The sequence below is a fragment of the Vicia villosa genome, unplaced genomic scaffold, assembly GCF_029867415.1.
Source record: "Vicia villosa cultivar HV-30 ecotype Madison, WI unplaced genomic scaffold, Vvil1.0 ctg.000366F_1_1, whole genome shotgun sequence".
NCBI lineage: Eukaryota > Viridiplantae > Streptophyta > Magnoliopsida > Fabales > Fabaceae > Vicia > Vicia villosa.
Genome location: NW_026705168.1, coordinates 14,664 through 27,476, shown reverse-complemented (window position 1 = coordinate 27,476; position 12,813 = coordinate 14,664). Strand labels below are relative to the sequence as shown.

Below are 12,813 nucleotides of genomic sequence, written 5' to 3'. Positions count from 1 at the left end.
ACATGTATTACACCCATTTGAGAATTGAATATCAAAACTTGTATTACATCAATGACACAATTACATTAGGAACCAAACAGCCTATAATGTATACATCATTACATCAAATTATGCATAAGATGTAGTAGAAGGAATATCAAAGAAGGGAAAAAGAAATTTGAAAAGACAAAGAGATGTAATTATTCAACAACTCGAGATAGATGTTCATCCAGAAGATCTTTCCAATTACCAAGAGAAGAAAACATTGAGAATTAAAGAAGTAATTATTAGAAGGAAACTTGACATGCATGAAATCTTTTGGTTGTTAAAATTTCAAAGATCAGAAAAGAGGAAGAATCAGAAGAACAAATATAAAAGCGGAAAATCTCTTTGAACCAAAACACAATAAGAACTTCATCCAAAGAAATCAGAGAAGAGGCAGAATCAAAATGAGTACTTTTGCTGAAACTTTCAACAATGCTGAGAGAACAGAAGCTGTTGTGGTTGCAGAGGTCCAAGTCGTTGAAAGAGGCCGCCATGCTACCAAACTTTTGAGACTCAGGAGAACTCTCAGGAAGAGGAGATCAAGAAGAAGGTTGAAAAGGCCAGTCATCATCGATTCTGATGATGATAAAACAAATTATACTTGGTCAAACTTTCTCTCAGCCAAATAATTTAGATATGATTAATAAAAAATGACCTTTTTGTAAGTTTATTTAATGAAAGTTTTATTCTATGGTTTCTTATTTGTCATCTTAAGGTTACATCTAATCTACGACTTTCTTATATGATTAAGATTTCTTATATGATTAATATATGGTTTCAAGAAATTCAAGAACTTCTTTCTCATACACACTAATCTATCATCTTTCAACCTATGCTACTAAATATGAATAAAACCAAAATACACAACAAAATGAAAATAAAGAAAAGGCTTCATACACAAAATATAAAACATAAACAATATAGATTCATACAAACATAAACATTCCCAATACCTTGTTTTCTTGGCATGTCTTGTCTCTTGGTGTCTATTTCCATTTACTTCCTTTAGCAACACAAAAACCTAAAACAACCCAATAATAATGAGTTTGTAACTACACAAAGTTATTGTCACAAAATTTGAATAAGAAATGAACATAGCGAAGAACAACCCGCACATAACAATGTCATTTTGTCATTATCTTATTATGTTAAAAATGAAACTCTAGCGAAGAAATTTTAGAAAGCAGTACCATTACCACAATGAGAGAGAGAGAGAGAGAGAGAGAGAGAGAGAGAGAGAGAGAGAGAGAGAGAGAGAGAGAGAGAGAGAACAAGAAATAAACAACATACACATAATGGTAGCATACCATAAGTCGAAGAGGATAAAGATTTTGATATCGCCGTCGTCTCGTTTGCTAGGGAATTTTGTGTGTTATGAACGAAATAAATTATCAATTATGTTTTTAATAGGTGAAAAATATTTTACAACGGTTGCAAGAAACAACCGTAATGAAATATGGAACACAACCACAGTTTAATAAAACAACAGTGGTTGTTATACTTTCAATTTTTAAATAATAAAATATGCTAAGGGTTATGCTTAAAGTAAAAAAGAAAAGGCGCGCCTCTCTTAATGAAACACTTAAATAATAGAATCATTATAGGTTAATTTCAAATTTTATAGGTATGATATCTATGATAATATATTTCAATCTAATAATTGATTTTAAAAAATATTTATTCAAAATAAAATTATTAAACGAGTGTAACTCGTGGTATAATTTTTCAAGTATAATTTGAACCCTCCTCTTTTAAAAAATATAATCATGATTAAATTATACTTAAGTAAAACTTTAATTTGTTTTACTATTATTAAACTCTGACTAACTTATACAAAACATCCAAAAACGAAAAACAGCCACCTTTCTTAATATTATTAAATTCTGTAATTTAATAAAAAAATAACATTATTCCTTTTGGAAACTTTTTCTAGAAAATAATTAGAAAAAATTAATAATGTACAAGGTCAACTATCCTAAGTTTCTTAATGTCCAATATATCAGATCAACAATTAATTTATGTCAATAATTGGTGTCTTTTTGTCAAATTATACTCCAAAAGGACAACGAATGAAACAAATTATTATGGTACATATAATAACAAAACCTTTTACTTAAGAGCAGACAAATTAGACACACGATAATTAAATAAGCTTAATTATGTGATGATTCCCTTTCTCCTGAAGACATGCAAAAGAAATGTGTTATGTCATAACGTAGGTTAAATTACTATATATAACATCTTGGGATCTACCCAACTACAGTTATATAATAATAAACTAATTATTTTTTAATATCATTTATACAACTAAATAATCTTGTTTAGGTCATCATAATATAAATCTATCTTAACTAGTATTTCACATAACTCTAAGAACTCAAAAAAAAAAAAAATCACAATCTTTCTTTCATAGATGGCTGATGAAACAGAAGTCCGTTTTGGTATTCTTGGCTGTGCTCAAATCTCCATTAAATTTTGCAAAGCAATAAGCAAAGCACCAAACGCAAAACTCATAGCCATTGGAAGCCGTTCACTCGAGAAAGCGACGACTTTTGCGTCCGAGCAAGGGCTATCGGATGCAGTTAGGGTTTATGAGAGCTACGAGGCTGTCTTGGAAGACAACGAGGTGGACGCGGTCTACATCCCTCTTCCGACAGCCTTGCACGTGACATGGGCGGTCAAGGCTGCCGAGAAGGGGAAGCATGTGTTGTTGGAGAAGCCGGTCGCGATGAATGTGGCGGAGCTTGATCGGATTCTTGAAGCTTGTGAGGTTAATGGAGTGCAGTTTATGGATGGTAGCATGTGGTTGCATCATCCAAGAACTGTCAAAATGAAGGAGGCTTTGTCTGATGAGCAGCGTTTTGGTCAACTCAAATGGGTATGTCTATAAATTTCATATATGTTTGTTCAAAGGTTAATTTGTGTTTGTTTTCTTTTCTTGAATATAAGTTGTTATTAAATTGCCCTAGGTAGATGTATTCATTAAATTTTGACTTAAATATATATTTTTTTTAAATGGACTAGGCCATAATTATGTTATAATCACAATTAACTAATCTAATAAATCTCTAAGTTTATGGTTGTGTAATAATTCCACAAGTTAAGGATTTTTTCTTTTGAGGAAAATTTAGATTTACATAAACAAAATAATATATATATATATATATATATATATATATATATATATATATATATATATATATATATATATAAGAAATAAGTAGGGAATTAAAAACCTTTGGACGAATAAGATATCAGAGTTAAATTAACGAGTTAAGATCCACTTCATTTCTTTTCCATTACCATAGTTTTTTTTGTGTATATTACACATAATTCTAAGACATGTGACACATATTTATTATTTATTTAATTTTATGCACACAAAACTATAATAATGAAAAAGAAATGAAGGATAAGAAATGGAGTGGATCCTTACTCTAAATTAACACAAGCCTAACAACAACAAAAAAGACAGGTAGATAAAAACTAAAAGAATACAATCCTATTACCAAAAACAAGAGAAAAATACAATAGAAAAACACTAAGATGAATACAGCCATACTACAGATCTTCATCTAAAGAAGAATTAGGTTAGATCTCAGACCACTTACACTGATCAACCAAAAAAAAAAAAGAGATCTCGCAAAATAAAATCAAAATTACTTAATAAATCTCTAAAGTAGATTTAAATTCTTATAAAATCAAAATTACTTAATAAATCTCTAAAGTAGATTTAAATTCTTAATCTGTTATCGGTTGAGACACATAATAGAATTGAAGAAAAAAATTTACATAAGTTTTTTGAAATATTTTTTTTTAAAAACGAATGAATTAGTATATATTTTAAAAAATTTTAGCACACAAAATATATAATGTAAACACAAAAAAATGGAAAGCCAAAACAAATTGAGAATAGGAATATTACTAATTAAGCATATAGAACTTAATTACACAAACAAATCCAGCTCATGCACAACTAATAACTTAACAGCCAATTGACAGCTATAATAGCTAAACAATTTGAATTGTTCATCTTAGTTTTCTTTTTTAAAAAAAAAATCGAGATCTTGTATAATAAATATGAAACATCTTATAATGTAATTGTATAGTTGAATTTGTGTACACATGCATGAAGGAATCATATGAGTGTGTAGAGAAGAATAATTAAATAGAAAATCAACAAGTTGATTTTTTTAAAAAATTATTTTGATGAAAAACTATAATTGGTTTAAAGCTCCATTTCTCTCCTTTTAAGGAAAAATAAAATGGACTATTTATTGCTAAAAGAATAAATTAATACATCAAAATTTATTGATTAAAAGTGGACTATTTACTACAAACATAATTAAAATTTTTATAAAAATTAAAAAGTAAAATTGGTTTATTTTTAAAAACTAAAAAGTAAAATTGATATAATAGTAGGGACTAAGATTATATTTAAATTAAATATATATTTCCTATTTTATTTTTTTATATTTAATATTTAGAGTATTAAATTGAAAAAAATATTTATTTTAAAATGATGGAGAAATAAAATATAAACTATCGTATTCAAATTGAATAACTTAAATGGAGGATAATCTTACTAATTGTATATGACACAAAAGTATCATTCAAACATAAGAGAAAATTTTACAGTACAACATTGAGAAATGTGATATTGTAAATGACAGAATTTGGTGTGATTAAAAAGAAACAAAAATAAATTAAATGTAACAAAGATGAAAGATGAAAATGTTGTGATTAATGTGTGATATAAATAGACCGAATAAGATTACAAATGAATATATATATATATATATATATATATATATATATATATATATATATATATATATATATATATATATATATATATATATATATAATAGAAAAAATATGGAAATAAATTAATTTTCTTTTAGTATATAGAAAAAATGCCCGGAAATTTTATTGTAGGAATGATAAATCGGATGGAGAAGAGTCAAACAACCAAATATATGTAAAAAGGATTTACAAGTGCCTTAATTATTTTATTTTGTGGTATTTACTTTGTCTTGCTCATAGTAGACCAATGGATAAAATAAGTTCTAGTGATTAGGCCTCTTTTGATGTGAAAAGTTTGCTAATACTTTACCAGACATGATAGTATTAAGCTTAAGCAAATCGATAAGAATGGTACGTTCATGCGAAGCTTAAACCCGACAAACATTTTTAACATATTCAATTTAATTAGTAAGATATAATTGACGTAGATTTTTCTTGATAACTAAAGCCAAATACTCTAGAAGAATTTGTCGTGAGAAAAGGTGTTGTGGGTCATTTTCTATGGTTTTTATTAAAAATTATCAACATGTTCTCACGTGTGTCTAGCATTATATTTTTTTATTAAATAAAATTAGTACGGAAAATCCAAATTTCAAATTAAATAAGACTAATCGGATCCATATTAACATGTCTAGAAGAAAAACTAAAGACCCTTCTATTCATAATTTATTTGGGGAAGGCTGTACTAGACAGGGTTGTAGTGGTGAATGAGCTGTTTCTTTCTAATTAATAGATATAATATATTTTTTTTTGAGGTTATTTTGGTAAGACATGCATGTGGTTTAGAAAACTTTGCTTAAATACTGAGCAAACTAATAACAAATTCGTGCATAGAATTGTGCTATACGGTGTGCACATTGATTTAAGATGACATTTTTTTATAGAAATAAAAAATGTAGCTAAAATAAAAATAAGATTTCATTAGTAAAACTTAGATTCTTTATAAATTAAAGTTGCATTTGTGTGTCTAATCAAAATTGGAAAATTAAAAATGAAGTTGTAAAATAAAGAATATAACACATTAAAAAAAATTAAATTGGATGTCACATAAAAGAAAGGAAAAAAATTAAAATTTATAGTAACTTTTAAAAAAGATGAATTAAGAAAAAAGTAAAACTTCGATGAGGTTAAAATAAGGAGTGTTTGAATAATGCAAAATTTTATAAATGAAAGATAGTTAACAAATTTTAGATTTATAAATTGTGAAATAAATAAAATATAGTATTTAAAATAAACTAAAAAAAGAAAGTTGTATACTTAATTGTAGAGCAAATGTTGGGCAGAACCTGAATGCTAAATTTCTAAAACTTCTAAGACATAAGGTCTCTTCTAGACAAACAACTTATTTACAATTTGCTTATAAAATCAAAATTTGATTGGTAAGTTGAACATTATGACAACTGACATAGATTCTTCTCTAAACATCTCATTTAATTTAGCAGTGATGATATCATGATTCTTTATTTACCACAATGATTGGTTTGTTAACAAAAAAAATTATAACAAATTATTAATAAACCAAGTCCAATACAAAATTTCCTCAATGTCTTTTGTTTGTTTGTAACATCAGATACACAGTTGCATGACATACAACCCAGGTCCTGAGTTTCTCAAAAACAGCATCCGCATGAAACCAGATTTAGACGGTCTCGGCGCTCTTGGTGACATAGGTTGGTACAGCATCCAAGCAATCTTATGGTCAGTTAACTACCAACTTCCAAAATCAGTTCTTGCATTCCCCAAATCCACACTCAACGAAGACAACGTAATCATATCATGCGGTTCTTCATTACATTGGGAAGACGGAAAATCCGCCACATTCCATTGCTCTTTCTTAACCTATCTTACATTTGATGTAACAATCTTGGGAACAAAAGGGTCTCTTAGACTTCATGATTTAACACTTCCGTTTGAAGAGAGTTTCGGATACGGAACGTTTTCGGAGTCGTCGGAGGTTGACTATGGGAAGATTGAACAAGGAATGTGGTGTCCTAAACCTAATGAACATGTTGTTGAGACGGAGTTTTCGCAAGATGTTTGGATGATTAAGGAGTTTGCTGATTTGGTTGGGAAGGTGAAGAGGTTGGAAATGAAGCCTGAGAAGAAATGGTGCGTTGTTAGTAGAAAGACTCAGCTTGTGTTGGATGCTGTGAAGGAGTCTATTCGAAGAGGTTATGAATCAGTGGAAATTGTGATGGAATAGATTAGTTGAAGTGAAAGAATTTTCAAAATGTGGTTGCATTGTGAATTTTGTGAGTTTGGAAGATCATCATATTTTGATGCTCTTTGCATTCTTTTTTTTTTACAAAAGATTCTTTGTATTCTTGTTTAACACTTTTATTTTGAAAATTCAAATAAGACTAAAAACTTAATCTATCTACTTTAATGGCTTCTATTTTTCAAGACTTTTGGTTTCTTCAGTTGCACGTTAACAACTCCAAACTTTCCAATTTTCTTGTTAAATCATGTAGTTGTTACTACTGATGAATAAAATTATAAATATGGGAAAACAATTATGCAATTGTACTTTTCAATTCATTCACGAAATTATAATCTCGGAAATTGAATCTTTGTGTAGTGTAATTCTCATTCAAATAGTCTATTTTAATCAAATTGAATCTATAATATCTCAAATTTGTCAAATATCAAAAATGGGATACTGTAATTGCATTGATGTCAGTATCATTTTATTTTTATATTGTGTTTAAATTTGATCATTGCAAGTGTAATTTGATTTATTGTTTATTTATAATTTGTTTGTAATTTGATTATTATGACTATTTCACTAGTTATTGTACCTTGTGTGATACCCTTATACTTAATATATTTGATTTAAATACATGATAATGTGTTTTTTAGCCTTTTAAATTTGATGTAAGTCAATGTGTTGAGTGTAGTTTGAATCACAAGGTAGAATAATTAAATCAAGATTTTTATGAAGATTGATTTTAATCATACATGTTGTGATTCAAATCAGACATTCCTTGGAAGTTTAGATTTTGACTTTGTTAACTTGATTCGAACAAGAGGTGTGTGATTCGAATCAAAACACTCTTTGGCTCAAATCATAGGACTTTTGATTCAAATCATACCTTGTGTGACTCGAATCATAGAAAAAAAACATGATTCAAATCAAATGACAGATTCTTTACTTTAGTGCCTTGGATTCAATTGATTTTTTCTTTGATTCAAATCATAACCTCATAATTTAACACAAATCATATTGTCTTTCTTTCATCTTTTTGTGTCACAACTCTTGGTCCTATTTAACTTAATAGTGTTACTTTTTCAAGAGATTGATGATCATTTTCAATAACCATTATTGATGTTTAGTTGAGAATGGTCATGATATTCACAAAGACCCCTAAAAACCATTTTGTCAAGAAACTTTAGAGAAGCCAAGAGAGTTTTCTTCATTCACAAGCACAATAACTCCTTGATTCAACCTTGGGAAAAAGTTACTAGAATGTCGGTATTGTATGAGTTTGTAGTTGCGTTATATGATATTCTTTAGATACAATTTATCATATTCAAAATTGTATCAAGAAATCATTGTTGTGGTGCTCAACTTCAAAAATCTAGTCTGACAGATAGATTCACGATATATTAGGGAAGCTAATGTGTTTTTTGGTGAAGTTTTGTTGCGTTCATAAGGAGGAAGAATCACACCTTTTCTATGGTATTTGATGATGTTTATCCAGCAAGAGAAGAGTTTTAATATACTTTAAGAAAGATTTTGTTGAACCGAGTAAAGACGGCTGCAAAACAAAGTTAAGAGTTCTCCAATTATTCTTTTGTGTCTAGCAAGTTTGTTGGATCATGAAATTCTCTTCTTGCGGGGACAGATGTTGGACTCGATATTAAGAAAAATGGCCAAACTTGTTAAAACAGTATGACAATAATAACACAATGCTTAAAGCAATAAAATAACACAAGAGATTAGTATTTTAGTTCGGAGAAACTACACCTACGTCTGGAGGGCACTCTACCCAAGAAAGGAAATTCAATACTTCGAATTAGTAGAATTAGTCTTACAGAAACACTAGGCCCAAGATGTTCAATGCCTCTTCCTAATCGTAGTGACTTTCTATTTAGGACTTCCCCTATATATGATAACCCCTATCACTTTCTCTCAATCACTAATTCCAAGTGATCAACTTAATCTTTAATACAATAATTGTTGAATTTAAAACTAAACTAAGACAAACCAACTACTATGTCGAGTTACTAAAGCAATAGTGTGGTGTACAACAAACAAGATCTAAAGCTAATTCTTAAATGTATGATAATCGTTTATAAAAGCATTTTGTTTAATAACAACTCCAAATTTTTTAATTTCCTTGCTAATTCATTTATTTGTTAGTTTTATTTATCAGCAGCAACAACTTGATATTACTAGAGGTGTTCGCGGTGCGGTTTGAGCGGTTTTAACATGAAAAAACACCTGACCTGCAAGAAAAAAGTGTAGTTCAATTGACTTTTAAAAATAAAACCAAACTAAACCTATGTAGTTTGTATTTAGTCATTTATGTGTTATTAAATAACATAAAAATTCATCATATTTAGATAAACACTTTCTATTTAATATACAAAAATAAGATTAGATAAAAGGGGAATAAAAAACATAAAATAGTAGCATAAAACAATATCAAAACATTATAATGAAATAGAAAAAAAAGAAGATGAAAGATTAGAGAAGATGAAAAAGAAAGAGCAGAAGAAATGAGAGATTAGTTAAGAAGATGAACATTAAAAACGTAATTGGCAGAGAGAATAGTAGAAAAAAATATAAGATGAAAAAGAAAGAACTTAAGAGATGAAATACTAAAAGAAGAGATGATATGCACTTGAAAAATAAGATGAGAAGAAGGTGCAATAGCGCTAAGAGATATTTGAGAAGACTTAAACTGAAACCATAAGCGTGAGGAAGAGAAAATCATTCGTTATCGTAAGGCTAAGGCATAATATGTAAGTGCATGCATACCTCATAAAAGTGTTTTGAATGATGTCAAATATTCAAAGAAGTCAAATCTCGTACAAGTCCATTTAAGAAGACACAAAACCTATAGTAGAATTTTTGGTCAGCTCTGGTCGACTCATAGCAAGGCTAGGTCGACTCATGAAGACAAGAAATACAAGCTTTCCTCACTGCCCCATTTAGGTTAACTCACTGGATTCACCAAGTCGACCTCCAATACGTTGAAAAAAAAGATTGCCTCACAGCCTCATTTAGGTTGACTAATTGGCTTCACTAGGTTAACCTCCTATACGTTGATGTCAAGCTTGTTCTTTTTGAGAGAATTCGGTCGACTCACAACAGAGGTAGGTTAACGCATCGCTATCATACACCCATCTGCAACCCTCTGCATAATTCTGGTCGACGCACAACCCACACTAGATCGACACATCGTTGGCAAAAATAAAATTTTTGGGCATCTGATTGTTGTTTTAGCTCACCAATTCTCACACACACATATATACATTTTTGACACAATTTTTGAAGCAACATTGGAACCTAAAATATACACAAGTCTTCTCATCTTCATTCTTCTTCCTACTCATAACACAACTACATATGATCATTTTTGTGTTGCGGGTACACGATCAAGTTTGATAACGTCCATGGATAGGAATTGAGTATTCCTTTGGGTGAAGATTATGGTGGTTCCATTGAATAAAATCTTTAGGGTTTTTTCCTCCAAGAACAAGGTGATTTGGGGGGTTCTTTAACAAGAGGTTTTGGTGAATATTCAGCCGAGTGAAGGTCTTGAAGAACACGAATTTGTTCAAGTGAGTCACGGTAGACGGGGGATCAAAGAAAGCTCTTCTTGGGTCGAATTGATCTTGCTTAGGATCAAGGGGAGAGAAGATAAAGAATCAACATTAAACTGATTTTGTTTGTTCATTACTTTAACTTCTCTTGTAATAACATTTGCAAAATAATAATAAAAAACGATCTCAATTTTCGTTTAAAATTGGGGGCAGACGTTGTCGTAGCGAGGAAAAACGACGAAATGCATAAACAAATCCTTGCTTTATTCTTCCTTTACTTCTCTATTATTTTCTATTAATCCTGGTACACAATTGTTAATTTGGAAAGCAGTCTAAGTGTTAAATTGTGATACAAAACCATTTTTGTATAAGAGAATTGTAATTGGTAATTACAAATGGATATCACAATCAACCACACTTAAATTGTATTGACAAGATAATTACAGCACACCAAGTGTTTGTTGTTCTGTCAGTGAAGAAAATTAATTCCACAATACTTGTTTGATAAATTGCCTTAGCCAATTTATCTATTCTATTCTCATTGGAAGTAGGTAATCAAGTGTACCCATTCGAACAAATAAGCTTTTGAAAAACATAATTGATTCTTTTTCAAACCCTTTAGCACATCAAAATAATTCTTGTTTTTGTATCATATCTGATCCTACCAATAGCGGTTCGGATTAGACGAAATTCGATTCTGGGAAGCTTCTGTTAACCAAAAGTTTTAAAAACACCGTAAAAATTTCTGTTAATCTATTCACCCCCGCTAGATCATTAGCCTATATTCAATCATAATAGGTTCGAGTTTGGGTTGGATATAGGTTAAGTAAAGTTTAGAGGTTGTAATATAATGTGGTTTGGTTCGGTTTATAAAATACAAACCACAAAGCAAACCGAACCGCATGGTTTATTGAAAAATGGCGCAAACACATCCAAGCCAATTGCAATTTTTTCGGGTTTCAGTTTAGTTTGGTTCAGTTTTGCGGTTTTCTATTGGGCCAGATTGGTTTTGAACACCCTTAGATACTACTGATAAATAAAATTATAAATATGGGAAAACAATTATGCAATTGTACTTTCCAATTCATTCAAGAAATTATAATCTCGAAAATTGAATGTTTCTATACTGCAACTCTCTTTTAAATAATACATTTAAATCAAATTGAATCAATAGGACTTTTGATTCAAATCATGTAAATTAAATTCTTTTCAAAACTAACATTGATTCAAATCATACTCTGTGTGATTCGAATCAAAGAAACAAAACATGATTCAAATCAAATGACAAATTCTTTACTTTACTACCTTGGATTCAATTTATTCTTTCTTAAATTAAAATCATAACCTCTTAATTTGACCCAAACCTTATTGTCTTTCTTTCATCTTTTTATGTGAAAGCTCTTGCACCTATTTAACTTAATAATGTTTCTTTTTCATGAGATTGGTGATCATTTTCAATAACCATGGTTGATGTTTAGTTGAGAGTGGTTATGATATTCACAAAGACACTTAATACTCATTTTGTTAAGAAACTTGAGAGAAGCTAATAGATTTTTCTTCACGCATAAACAGAATATCTCCTTGATTTAACCTTGTGAAAAAGTTACTGAAATGTCAATATTTTATGAGTTTGTAGCTTGTTTTATGAGATTCTTTAGATGCAATTCATCATTTTCAAACTTGTATCTAGAAACCATTGTTGCGGTGCTCAACTCTAAAGGCTTAGTGTGAGAGATAGATTCAAGGTACATTAGGGAAGCTAATGTTTTTTTGGTGAATTTTTTTTGTGTGTATAAGGAGGAATAATCATTGCTTGCCTATGGTATTTTATTATACTTATCCAACAAGAGAAGAGTTTCTATATACTCAAAGAAAGAATTTGGTGGAACTAAGTAAAAATTGTTGCAGAGGAAAGTTATGAGTTTATTCTTGGTTAAAATAACTGCTTACGCAAGATTGCGTTAGAACTGAGTAAATGTTTCTCTAGAATTGAAGCATGGAGTAATATTATTGTGTCTAGCTAGTTTGTTGGATCATGAAATTCTCTTCATGCGGGGGCAGATGTTAGACACGATGTTGGGACACATGGTCTAACGTGTTAAACTAGTATGACAACAATAACACAATGGATAAAGCAATAAAATAACACAAGAGAAGAGATTGGTATCCTAGTTCGGTAAAACCACACATACGTTTGGAGGGCACTTTATC

General features: G+C 29.6%; 1 protein-coding gene across 1 annotated transcript; it reads left to right on the top strand.

Annotated features, from left to right (window-relative positions):
• The first annotated feature begins 2,352 nt into the window (after nucleotides 1-2,352).
• On the top strand, nucleotides 2,353-7,234 carry LOC131627534 (uncharacterized oxidoreductase At4g09670-like). The gene is made up of 2 exons (XM_058898376.1): nucleotides 2,353-2,902; nucleotides 6,401-7,234. The coding sequence occupies exons 1-2, from the start codon at nucleotides 2,438-2,440 to the stop codon at nucleotides 7,031-7,033; spliced, it is 1,098 nt and encodes a 365-aa protein (XP_058754359.1). The 5' UTR covers nucleotides 2,353-2,437; the 3' UTR covers nucleotides 7,034-7,234.
• Nucleotides 7,235-12,813: the final 5,579 nt, after the last annotated feature.